Genomic DNA, 13,364 nt, shown 5'->3' on the forward strand with positions numbered 1-13,364 from the left:
TTCATGCATTCATTCTTCTATTTGTTTATGGGAGGGGGTGTGTGGTAAGTGGGTAGTTATATGCTGTTCTTTTAAAAGTATTTAGAATGTTGTTTTAGTAGAATATTATTATTCAATGGTTCTGTTCTACCCTGTGTGAAGCAGTTGTACTGCTTATTCCTGCTGTGCAGTTGTCTCTTGCCGTGGGTTCCTGTAATATTGGTTCCTGCACTAATAAAACGTCTTTCAGACCAGCGACGGCTCAAGTTTCTTAATTCAACCCCTCCACAGAGATATAACAGGTCAATCAGGCTCGAACTAAAAATGGTATGTAGGGAACTGGAGATATATTTTTCAAAGTTGTAGATGTTTCTAGAGCTAAAAAGCGCAAAGGGCCAACCACAGGTATCAGGTTGCACCAGACTGGGTCAAAGTCAAACCTTAAGGCCAATGATGATGAAGCATGGGTCGGATATAAAGACCAGGTTCATCCTGGTGGCAAGTTTACCTTCTGACTTACTCATTTTTCAGGAGAAAAGTCCTCGTTGACGAGGTTGTTTGGGGGTTGGGTGCCAGCTGGATTCGAAGAGAGGCTCGCTGGTGATGGCCGGCTGAAGTGCAGGACCTCAGCAAGAGCCTCAACTCTGGTGGGAAGTTGGAGGTGCTGAATGTCGACAACATTTAAAGCATGTGAAGTACAGGCCCTGGAAGGCGTCATCGTCGACCGGTGGATTTAGACTCTGTTCTAGAAGTCTGGATCCTTTAAGCGGGGCAAACCAGCAAGTTGAGTTCAACCAGCAGTTAATGTGGCCGGCTGCAGCTTGGCTGATGTCATGTGGTAGCTTCTGGTTCTTTTTGCAGAAAGTTTGGAAAAAGTGTCTGAGTGTCCAGTCTTGCTGTTTTTAAGGGAGGATGGGTATGCTCTGACACCAACCAAGGGCCCAGGACCTTTTGTGCACCACTTGGGAGTTAGGACTCAATCTCCAAGAAGCTCCCAGCAGGATTCAGGGCAAATCCAGTTGGAGCTGGTCAACTGGGCTAAGCAGAGAGTTGCACTTCTTGCAATTTTTTTGTTTCTGGAGCTGAAAGGGAGGCTAAGCAACTGGCCCTTGGAGTCCACTTTTGTGTCCTGGGGAAAGTGGGGAACAGGGTCAACCCTTAGGCTTGCTCTCCACAGGTTCAACAGGATGTGTAGCCTTCTTCTGTCTTCCACAGTTCCCGAAGTGTTATGAAGAGGGTGCTGAGGGTACCACTTTAATGCTCAGTGTCAGCTGTGGGTGGAGGAAACTCCTGGCCACTCCCTAACCAATATAGTAAATGTTCCCAGGGGGCCCCTATCACTTTTGGAGCACTTACTGTGTGTTTTGATGTAAACTATCCCACATAGTGCCTCTGTCTACATAAAACCAATGTGTCAGAACCATTCTTCCCTGGTGCAGGGCTCTGGGCACATCCATGAGGTGTGTCTTAGGGAAATGATACCCTCAACCTCCTCCAACCAGTTCTGGAACAGGTTTTCGACTCCCTGGGATTGGTGCCACTCTGGCAACTAGGACAATGGCAGGGGCAAGCCTATGTGTGAATTACGACTCTCTTTGACAGGGATGCCCCTTTGAAGCCTGTGCATTTGGTGGGCACAACCCCCAGGTTATCCTGTCAGGAAGAGGTCATACCTCCTCCCAGCCAAATCCCTTTTGTTCCACTTCCTGGGAGCCATTCACACCTCCTTGCAAGAGGCCAGCTGGCTGCCAAGTGATAGCTGGATATTAACTCAGGAAAGGCTAGTAGTTATTTGGGCAGGAAAAGACCAACTCTATAAAAGTGACATTTGTATTTAAAATACAACAGGGCATTAGACTGGATTTAGAATTACTATTAATGTGAGTGCTTTGTTCTAGCTATTTCTAAAATGTAGTTGTAAATTTGTGTTTGTCTATGGGTGAGCCAGCCTTGCCATAGTGAAAAACAAATTTGGAGATTTTTCGCTGCTGGGACATGTAGAACTTAAGTATACAACTTGTTAAACACCACGAACCCTGCCCTGTGGGCATTTAGGGCCTACCTTAAGGGTGACATAACTATTAAAAAGGTAGGTTTAGGCATGGAAGAAGGTTTATTTTGCCAGGTCGAATTTGTATTTTTAAAACCACACAAAAAGGCTGCTGGGGTAGGCCTGAAGACATGCCTGCATTGTCACTTTCCTGGCTGCACAACAGGTTCTGCAGTCCACTAGTGACATTCAATTTACAGGTCCTGGGTACACTGGGTCCCATATATTAGGGATTTACATTTACGTTAAATGTGCCATACAGGATTTTAAACCAATTTGATAAGTTTTTAAGGGTCAGAACACATGCACTGGGGCCTGGTAAGCAGGATCCCAGTGTACAAAGTTTTAAAACCAACATCAACATTTAAAAAAAAATGAGCGTGACCATGCAAAAAGAGCCATTTTATAACAGTATTATTTTGCACTTGCATTTACATATCAGGTTATACTACTGACGAGATCCTGAAGACTCATGGTTTTATTGAAGTTTGTGTTTTGTAGAAAATTAGCTCAAATCCTAATTACCAAGTGATATTTACTGTAAGAATTACGTTTTTCTTAAGACAGAATAAGAAAACATAACATTTTGATTAAAAAAAGGAAAACATTAAAGTGAGCGCATAAAAAAGAAAAAATAATGCCGTTGGGAAAAATGGTTTGTTTTCAATGTACACATACATTCTTAGATCAGGCGTTCTACCAGCGGTTGCAATTTGGTTGCAACCGCAATTTGGTTCTTTTATTTTAGAGCCGTTATCTACAAATGTTTCTACTTGATTTTTAAACCCTAGAGTAATAAACATAGTAAAAGTACCCTGCAAAAATGACTGACCTGAAGATCCTGTCCCTGCCTTGGCTTTGATTGGTTAGAGTGATATAGGACTCCATGGCGAACACCAAATCGAGCAAGGGTGAGCTGTATGAAGCCGGACGACACCAGGGATCTGCAGCTCTTGCCGAGACAGAAACCAGAAATAAAAATATCTTTAGATCTGCACGCGTAAAACAACAGATCCGGGTTGCAGCAATGACTCAGTCACTCTTTGCCCCCAGGTAATAGTGCTAACATGCCAATTCTAGGGCAGCAAGATGCCTCAGCCTGACAGGTGTTCCCATAAACATCGACAGAGGACAAATAGGAAATGCCCTTAAAACCAGAAGAAGAAAACGCCATCTCTACAAAGGATAAAAGCTAATGCCCAAATGTGGCGTAACAGTCAGAGCTGCTGTCCATGGTACTGGTTCGAGTGTCGGCGTAGTTTCAACATCCTGTGACTCGAGGCAAATCACGTAATCTTCCCCGTGCCCAACAATAAATGGATGTATCCTTGTGTGACGTAAACGGTGCTTTTATAAAGCGCTCCAATACCTTCGGGTCGAGTTCGCGCAGTATAAAACTAAATAAAAAATCATACGGAAAACACGGTAATTTTGAGTCGGGGTGTCTATAAAATACCATCATCGTGTGCTCGTCCTCCATCATGGCGTCCATTACTAGTTGTCTCCATTGAAATTAGCACTCTAGTTGTATAGCAGAACTCTGCCGATCAGGTAGAAGGCTCCTGCTCAAGAAAGAAGGTCGCTTCCTGTTGACGAGTCGTAGGCAAACTTGACGGCCATGTTGAAATAGCTGTGCTTTTAAGTCGTCAATCAGAGATGCTCTGCAGGTTTACCCAATAACCATATTTTTCGAGTAGTTAACATCTACTTAAAAACCGCATATTACGTTTTGTAGAAAGAACAGTTTTGCGAGAAAACATATAGAAGTGTCAATATAAATCCGTATTTTTACATAGCTGTTATATTTTGCTTATAAATGTAATTGGTTTCATTACTTTTTAAGAACTTTACTTTTGTTCGTAATGCTCCAGGTATTTCATATCGATGTTGTTCCTAATAGTTTGAAATGGCAGCCAGTCAGCATTAAACATTGATATTGAATACGGCCCTCTATCCTGCCACCAAAGGAAAGTTGAAAGAATGCACTTCAAATAAACCGGAAACCTTTAATTAATTTTGTTTTAAGATAGCACAACAAAACGAGGCGCTATCAGAACCCTCGCCTGTGTAAAACCCGACCGTGTAACCGGTGAATTCCTCATTAAGTAATGTGTTTAATAACAATATTGCTATTTTCATTCCCGTTATGGCTACTTTATCGAAAACATCTTCAGTGATATATCGGTCTCTTTTTTTACATGAAAAAGTTAGGCTATACGAGAGCCATACTATGAAAATAATCATCGTAGTCTGAGAAAAGAAAACGACTTCCGGTAACTGTCACCATAGTAACCTGACAACAATCAGACAGACACTGGTGAGTCGCTAAATCGAAGTGGAGTATTATAAATCCCTTCGAAGAATCTTGTTCTGTGTGTTCGTGAGTGGGATATTATGGTAATGTTGTGTTGGTTCACATACTGTCCCAATTTCACAGGTTCAGTCCATCGTTTTCCATCGATTATTGCGACCCTGTCTCCCTTTTCCCGTTTCTTTCACCATTTTCAATGTACTTCGCACCATCCCCGAGATATTTGCGCCAACATTTAATTTTGGACTTTCGCTCTAATAGATAATGAAACCCACAGGTTTGCCGTTCTATTAGCAATCGGGGCGGGCTAGCCAAGAGTCGGACCCAGCTCTGTCCCCAGACGATAGAACGATTCACGAACTAGCTTAAGCTGGTCTCTAGAATTCGTATAATATGCCCCGGTGTGTCATGCGACTACATCCAGCATAGCTGCCAAGTTTCCCAGGTCCAAGCGTGATTATTTAGGGCAGAACCGTTTTTAGGTCAAAGGCTTCCAGTGCAGCTGTCTGGTTTGCTAACATCATGGGGACAGTCGGAAAGCATCGATGGGAATGCATTCTACACTGGCCTTACCATTGGCTTTGTAACTCACATTTGCTTGCTTTATTTGTTTTCAGGCCGTCCAGCTTGAGTTTGTCCCTTCCCTTGCTCAAACTCTATGTACTATATTCTTCCGCCAGTACTGAATTTCTGTAAACATGCCTTTAAATCTTGGTCCTATCTTGTCACATTTGCTGTGCATTCAAAGACAGAGGTCAAATGTCAGGCTCTGTCTTCCAGAGAGCCTAGTGTTTACTTTTCTTTCCCTGACCTCAAAGAGAGAGGAATTATGTGACAATGCTGCTGAGTAGGTACCTCCTCACGTGAGAGACCTAGTCCCCACGCAGGCTACAACCCCCTCGCTGCGAGGGAGGAGCCCAGGGCCAGTGCCAGGCATGGACAGTGTAGGCAGCTACCCAGGACCCCACACTCAGCCCATGAACTTGGGGCCCCACACCAGTGTGACACAGGTTCTTTAATCATTATTATTACAGCACCTATGTAGAATATTATAGCTACTTTAAACCTAGCTGCTTTTACAACGATCATCACTTGTGAGAATGTTTGTCCTACTTTGGTCAACAGGCTCTAGTGTAAAGGTTCCTGAGCCTTCATTCTATGTATAGAAAACATTGTGCTTCCGGTTGCAGCAGGCAAAGGTGTAAGGCTCACACCCAAGAAGAATTTTTACCGGAAAATAATTTGAGATCAAGGTACTCACTTTAGTTTTATTGACTATGCTGCTAAACTTGTACAGACAGTGTTCCTCATTGTCAATCCTAGTAGAGTAGGCCCCAATAGAGGCATTGTTACCCCGTAGATTGCTAAACTACAAATCTAAGAGAAAATCCTTCACTACAAATCTAAGAGCAAATCCTTCATGTGTCTTGCAAAGTGAGCACCAACAAATCCTTTCAGAATGATCGCTTCTAGCAGCGATCTTAAGTATGAGCTGGCAAGATGGTTTCTGTTCAGTCATATGCAATATACTACAGTGTATAGAGCAAGTTTTTCTGTAAAAAGTTTTAATACCCAGCTCTAAATACAAGGGGTTAAGCCTGTACTGGGACGAGTGTTAGCAGAGAGCATAAAAAGTTGTTTTTTATTACCGGTAATAGTTCTGCTTTAGCTCAACCCAAATCTCAGCGCCTTACAATGATGCCACAACTACTTTTTGTCAATATACTTGGAAAATTATACTAACTGTTGGCTGCCAAATTTGTTTACAAACCCCAAAACTGTGTCAGAGAATTGTTTAAGTGTAATTGCAGCTTTTTAGGTCTTGCCTGCAACAGCACAAGGGGCTTTGATCCCTCCCATTACTTACCGTGTATGTGCTTCATTGTCACTCTCGTTTGCTGCCTTCTAATTGGAGAGTGCAAGTCTGCTTCACTTCATAGTTTTTCTGCTGAAGCACGTGTGGAAATCTGAAATAATTTACGTTAGCATAAGCTGAAGCCATTTTGATTGTGGCATCCATTTTGTTAGCTATGTAATTCTTCCGTCTTCACTGTTGCTTGCCCTTCTATTTGCTTGAGTCATCAGCTTTAGTTAGCTCCTTCTGTACTGGGCCAAATCAATGTATGTGCTGAGCAAAGGCCTGTAGCTGCTGAAATGCACCTGGTTAAAGATGTAACTGTCAACTATTTTCTGCTGTTGTAAACAGTTCTGTTCCCTCTCCCACTTTGCTGACTAAGTGATCTCCCATCTGCCCATATTTGTCGGCAACTATTCCTGTGTAGGCCTGTACCTTCTATTTGTAACTACTTGCTTACTCTGCAACAAAGTGTGTATATAAGCACCATCGTCTGTGTATTTCAATGTACTACCTCCTGGAAAACTTGAGGGGTTGTATGGACGTGGCCCCACTCATGAGTGACTAATAAACTTGTTATTTGAATTCCAGCTTCAGTGCCAATCTCTTTTTGTTGGTCTACGGACCCGTGGACAGAGAAGGGTGACCCCTGCACCGGTGTGCGCATTAAAAAGCACATTTCCACACACGGACCAAGTGCTGCTTGCTTTTTCTGGACCTGGCTCCTTCAGCTGCTGGCACTGTGAATGAGGGACTATGTTTTTCTTGTCTTTCTTCTTTCTCTGTTGTCCTTATCCATGTTGCTTTCCCCCACCTCCTTTGTTCGTATTGCTTCTTCCCCAACTGACCCCAACCCTTTCTGTGTTGCTTATTCATACCCTGGCCGTGTTGCTTATTCCAACCCCCTGCCATGTTGCTTATTCCTGCCCACGCCACACCCTTGTTGCTTATTCCATTCCCCTTCTTCCTAATCCGTGATGCTTCCACCCCGTCTGTGGTGCTTATTCCCATCCTACTCCCCATCCATGTTGCCTATTCCCTTCCCACACCATCCATGTTTTGTATATTCCCCTCCTACCCTGTCGATGTTGCTTATTCCCCTTCCAATGTCCCGTCTGTGTTGCTTATTCTCCTCACACCTCCTAGACGTGTTTCTTATTTGCCTCCCACTCCCTCGTTGCCTCTGTTGTCTATTCTCCACCCCCCAACTGCCATAAGCGGGAAAAAGTGATATGACATGGCCAGTACTGCAGCTTTATAGTGCTTTAAAACATTTTTTTATTACCGTCCTGTTTCCTACCACTGTTGTGTAATTCCTACTTATCTTATGATCTGTGCATTGTTTGGACAACATAAACTAAGGGCTTGGTGCCTAGACTGGTTCTAGACACCCCACAGAATATGTTGGCCTATAGACCAGCCAGCTCACAGTGCCACAGTAAGCCCCCCTAACCTACCAGGGAGCAAACAGTTTCTGGCAACCACGGAACATGACAATCTTGATCACTCAGGGATTGTGGAAACAGCCCAGAATCTTTCGCTTAGTCACTTGTGCTTAATAACAGCATTGCTCTCGCACACAAAACACATAGAGTTTGCAAAAGGTGAGCAATTAAATTGAAAGCACCACAACAGTATCACAAAAAGGAACAGATGCAGATTCTTGAGTGTGTGTTTCAAGAAGAGTTGTTTAATCGGTCCACAATCAGCCACAATCAGCCGACACGTGTTTCGTCGTGTGAATATGGTTCACAACGACTCTTCAGGGCTGGTGACAGAAGATACAATGTGTGTATAGATTATGTTGATAATTACAGCACATTTCCAATTCAGATTGGTGACTGTGTGTGTCTCTTTATACCCCCATGCTGTGCCAGTTACCTCCAAGAGTCTAGAATGTGAGAGGGTATTATATGTGACTATGGTGATTTATTCACGAAAAAACATTAAAATTATATTTGCACCTACACGACAAAATCTTAATTTTACATCATATTTCTATTAAATCATGTATTAACACATAAAAAGTTTGGTAAGTGCTGTATTAACAACCAGCAGTACAAAACAGGTTTATCTATTCGAGAAAGTCTCAGAGTGAATGTGTCACAATCATCGCTGCGTGATTTGCATGCAAGACATGTCGGTGCATGCAAGGAAAAAAGGGGGGTAATTACCCAAAGTAGAGTTTAAGTATTAGCGGGAGCCTACCTTGTGACCAGCCTGTATATATACAGGTCTAGAAGGGTAAATGTTCAATGTGGACATCAATCTAAAAAGGGCAGAGAGACATCGAATAAAGGGCATAAAATTACCTAGGTGAAGAACATCGTCCTGGAAGAAGGGATTGCGAGACTCCACTTACCAGAAATGGACAGGATTTGTTAGGTCAAACGAGGGGTGTGTCGAAAGACAATGCCAGAAAGCAAGTGTGTATGCTTCCGTTCCAAACCAAGTCGTCGAGTTGTCGATTTTAAAAAAGGGCGTATACTGTGTAAAGGAAACCAAATGTGTGGTATAAGTATCCTGCGATTGTAATTTGTTTTACAAGAATTACATCTCTATCAAATTTTCCAATGGCCATAACAAAGGTTGTCACATCAAGCACACTGTACCTTAATACGTGTGCGTATTAATCAGTAACCGGGAGGGGATCCTTAATAGTTCGTTCGAATGCCGAACAGTCTCGGAGTTTCTTTCTGTGAAAGATAAATAAAAGGAAGGGATCACTATGGTGATCAAGTCGGTATTATTAGTGCTGTCTATTTGACAAGGTAGGCGAACGTGAAAAACGTCCTTTGCTTTTTAGATTAGAACAACAGGAGGAAAGCGTTCTTACCCGATGTGTGCTATCCCTCCTCTTTAGTTTCCCGGTCGCCGTTTGCCAAGAACGGACACGTGATCGGGAAACAGGAAGTGTATTTCAGTCTTTGTATGAGGGAGCACTAGAACGCGAAGTTCACCTCGGGCCACCATATTGGATTGGTTCCTAGCATCGTGTGTGCTAGCGTAAGTAGCCAATAAAGTATTAATCTCTATACACGCTCGGTTGGTGAAAATTGAATCTAAAGAATTAAGGATGCGTAAATATAGGGCTGTAATGTAAAATAAAAGAAAACTGAAAGGGAAAAGGTGGTATCCAAAGCATTACAACCCTATTGGTTGGAGACAAGGCGATGTATGCTAGACGTTCATCTCCCAGTAAGTCAACCTGTGTAAATGCTATCTTCTAAAAGACTTGTGATCTCATTAAGGAAGACGTTTTAAACGGATTCCCTCTCTATGTACTGAGACCAAATATTCTCGTTGTAGAGATTACTGAAAAGATAGTTTACTTCAGTAAGATGCATGGAAGCGAAAGATGGATAGGAAGATCAATGAAATTATTAGTAGATGGTACATGCAGATAGTGTTAGTTTCGTCCCCATAGTGTAGGGTGTCGCTTTGTCATGAAGTGTCTAGCATCTTTGTGAAGGTGTGATTACATGCACCGTAACTGTGTATGGTCATATCAATCATTAAATGGTGACATTCATTGGTGGACTGTGACTTCGCGCACGATCTGTGTATACGGATAAACAGTACAGTAAAAATATACATATAAACAATGCATCAACGTTACAATTTCAACTTCCATATACATTTTCCGCTAATTCCTATCAAGGATCTCTGAATATTAAATTTCATGATTCAATCGCCCAAGAAAAATTGCATCTCAGGGTCATAATTAAGCCCGTGTTCCACGCACTGTAGACGCATGATCCACATGGCTTCCCTTCTTCTCAATGTTAATTCTCGGTTACCACCTCTAATGTGCAGTGGTACCACATCGATGCCATAGAAGCGTACTTTGACCTCATCCTCCAATGGTTGACATTCTACAATATGTAAAGCCACTGGATATTTTGGATCTCTCTTTTGAATCGCTCTCATGTGTTCAGCCAGTCTATCCTTCAGAGCCCTGATGGTGCTGCCGACATAGAATTTGCCGCACTGGCATTCAATAATGTAAACCACATACTTGGTCAAACAAGTGATATTCTGTTTGATTTTGTATGTGGTTCCGTCAAAACCTTTGAAAGTGACCGTCCCATGTTTGCCCCACATGCACATAGAACAAAAGCCGCATTTATAGAATCCCAAACTCTTGGTTGTGAGCCAATTATGTGCTGTAGTGCTGTGGGGGACAGTGGGACTAAGTATGTTCCTAAGTGTGTGGCCCTTTCTATATGTGATCATTGGTCTCTCGGGTACCCACTCTTTCAGAGTAGGATCCGATGTCAGTAGATTCCAATGTCTGTTGAGACTTTTTCTTAATGCATGATGTAAAGCATTATATTCCGTGATCAGTCTGACCGGTTGTTTGGAGGATGTAAGTCTGGTGTGTGTCATTAAACAATCAGGTCTTTTGGTTCGTTTGATTCTTTTCTCAGCTTTACGTATGGATGTTCTCGAATAACCCCAGTGTAGAAATCTTTTGTTCATGTTAGTAATGCAGTGTTCAAATTCCGTTTGTTCACTGCAATTACGTCTGGCCCTCAGAAATTCGCCATATGGGATGGAACGTATCTGGTGTTGTGGGTGAGAGCTAGCAGCGTGTAGAATTGAATTACAAGAAGTAGGTTTTCTGTACAACCTGCTATGTAGTTCATTATTGCTGATATAGAATTCTAGGTCTAAGAATTCCATTTTGATGTTGTTGTGTTGCATGGTAAGCTAATTTCCCAAGTGTTTGAATTCAAAAATTCGAAGAAGGAGTGAAGTCCCTAGTCACTTGTGCTTACCTTCTCTCAGAGAAGTATACAGAATATACAGTGGGACGTTTTCAATATATTTATTGAACCAACATTAGTTATTCTTGTATAAAATATATGTGCTGCAATGATTAAGAGACAGAAGCAAAGAAAGGAGATTACAAGCACAAAAGAGTAAACAGGTGACACATTTCTACATTGGTGCTGAAGCAATGAGTATATGCAGGTATATATGCAATGTGGTAATCTAACATACTCCTACGATGAGGACCCTACTTTGAGTGTAGAGCCAAGAGTCCCCCCTATGGACGATCCAACCCCATTACCTGATGGGAGAAAGTGATCTTGAGTTCGACACCCCTCACGGAATGGTGATTTCTCTCCATGCACGGACCTTCGGTGTCAGCAGAAGTGCCTCCTCTACCAATCTATCGTGATGCCTATTATTTCTAATAACAAGTAGCCTTTACGATGTGCGCACTAGATTAATGATGTTATTGATATGTAGATAGCGCTGTCGCCACGTGGATAAAAATAGGACGACGTTTGTACTTGGTGTATAGAGAGGCCTAGTACATGATGTTCAAGGCATCATGATAATGTGCGAAGCTGAGTGTATAAACAAAGTCGTTTCAGAGAAACGAATCCAACTTTGTTGTGCATGCAAATGTGTACAAAAGTTCACAGCTGAGATGTTATTTTCTAGGACAATGTAAGGAATAAACTGTCTCGCTACATGGGGCAAACTCAGGAATATAACACCCGATTGGCAAAGCCAATTTGTTGCCCATAAGTGAGACCTGTTGGTGTTGCCAAAGCTTGTTCTGCATGAGAGCGCCAGTCAAGGTTACGCTGAAACCAAATACCTCAGTAATCAAAGATGCTCACTGTCTTGAGTAGCAGCCTGTTCGCACAGAAGGTACTTCTAAGGGGAAGAGCAGATTTCATAAGTATGACTTTTGTTATAGAAACATTGATAGCTCCTCTTCCCTGCAGAAGCTAACACTTTTATCAATCAGCTAAGGACTTACTTCACAAACCACAGTTGGGCTTCTGCCCCTCCTATAGTACGGAGTATTCCCTGTTGCTTGCCTCCGAAGCCATCCGCCAAATCTTTGACAGGGGCGATAACGCAGCACTGCTTATGTTGGACCCCAGTACGGCTTTCGACTTCATGTCCCACAAAATCTTAATCGAACATCTGTGGAGATGCGGTGTTGGCCAGAAAGCCCTATAGTGGGTTGCCTCTTTCCGACACGAATGCACCTTTCAGGTGGTTCAAAAACCTATCTGCTCCCAGGTTTTCCTGCAGCAGGACGGAGTGCCCCAGAGCTCCTCTGTTAGCCCAACCCTATTTAATCTATACATGTGTAAAAAGGCAGGGCCGAATTCGACCAAGAACCCTTCAGTATTTGCCCGGCGTTAGCCGCCTCTCATACTATTCAATATTACCAAACAAAGAGGCAGGCGCTGGAGAATGGAAGGCAGGAAACAGGAGTTTATTCCGACGGAGCAGAACACGTCAAATCAGACAACAGGGTATCTTCTCGAGGTGCTCTAACCGCATCTCTGAGGCCTGGCCTCTTATACACAAGTTTATGGCTTTATTACATTTATGACATCCGTGGTATTGCTTTGAAGTACGAAAAAGGCATCTTTGGAATCCCCGGTTCAGGCCCGTTCTCACACATATCTACAGTAGGGGTCCCCACCCAAATCTCAGCATGATGGCTATCGCGCAGCTGGACATTCCGCTGGGAACAGGAATGCGGGGACCGGTCGGATCTAGGGGTGTGAAGGCATTGATTAATCCCCGCTCCTTTGATGTGAGGTGAGGTCCTACTGTAGGGGGCAATAAACTGCATCTGTTGGGCTAGGTGATGGCCTGGGATCAGGCCGGACAATCGGGCAGGGAGGAAGAGGTTATCAAAGGGCCTGTTCTAGGAATGAGATGAAAGAGTGAGGGGGTTCAGCACGGGATGTGGCTCGGGGACAGGGTCGCGCTGGAGGTGCGTTTATGGCCCAAGCAGGAGAGACCGGGGGCTGTCGGGGCGCGGGGGGGATGCTTGCGAGGCCGGGGAGTGAGGGGGAGAGACGCGCAGGCTATTGGCAGTGAGGCCATGGCACACAAAATGGCTGCCACTTACGTGCATGAAGGGGCCTAAAATGGGACAAGATGGCGTGGCCATTGTTTCACGATTTTCACTTTACTTTCAACAGTGGCTGTGGTGAACATAAATGAACGCCGCTTATGTATACCTAATTTAGTCATTTTCCACAGTCCCCAGTTTTTATCATAAGTTAGTTCATTTCTGTTCATGTCACAGGTGAGAATGTACAAGCTGACATTAGTTATACAATCCGCTTTGGTAGCCCATATGCATTACGGGCAGATGGAAATAATTCTGCTATCAATGC

General features: G+C 43.3%; 2 protein-coding genes across 10 annotated transcripts in view; one reads left to right on the top strand and one right to left on the bottom strand.

Annotated features, from left to right (window-relative positions):
• Positions 1 to 3,414, bottom strand: part of PEX11A (peroxisomal biogenesis factor 11 alpha) — a 151,210-nt gene extending 147,796 nt beyond the window's left edge. Inside the window, exon 1 of one of the 2 annotated variants that reach the window (XM_078683224.1) lies at positions 2,862 to 3,414. Coding sequence is in view for 1 of the 2 variants with exons in the window: in XM_078683223.1 (XP_078539349.1) it covers positions 2,862 to 2,917 (56 nt within the window). In the remaining variant the exon portion in view is untranslated. The remainder of the gene's footprint in view (positions 1 to 2,861) is intronic. The other variant, XM_078683223.1, reaches the window with a different exon arrangement.
• The window catches only part of WDR93 (WD repeat domain 93), a 694,060-nt gene that overhangs the window by 10,632 nt on the left and 670,064 nt on the right, over positions 1 to 13,364 (top strand). For 2 of the 8 annotated variants that reach the window (XM_078683215.1, XM_078683214.1), the window contains exon 1: positions 4,229 to 4,346. The exons of 4 other annotated variants lie outside the window; for them this stretch is intronic. The gene's annotated coding sequence lies outside the window, so the exon portion shown is untranslated. Of the gene's footprint in view, positions 1 to 4,228; positions 4,347 to 13,364 lie in introns of those variants that run through there. 2 more of the 8 variants (XM_078683220.1, XM_078683211.1) reach the window with 2 other exon arrangements.

The sequence above is a fragment of the Lissotriton helveticus genome, chromosome 3_1 (genome assembly GCF_964261635.1).
Source record: "Lissotriton helveticus chromosome 3_1, aLisHel1.1, whole genome shotgun sequence".
In the NCBI taxonomy this organism is placed as follows: domain Eukaryota; kingdom Metazoa; phylum Chordata; class Amphibia; order Caudata; family Salamandridae; genus Lissotriton; species Lissotriton helveticus.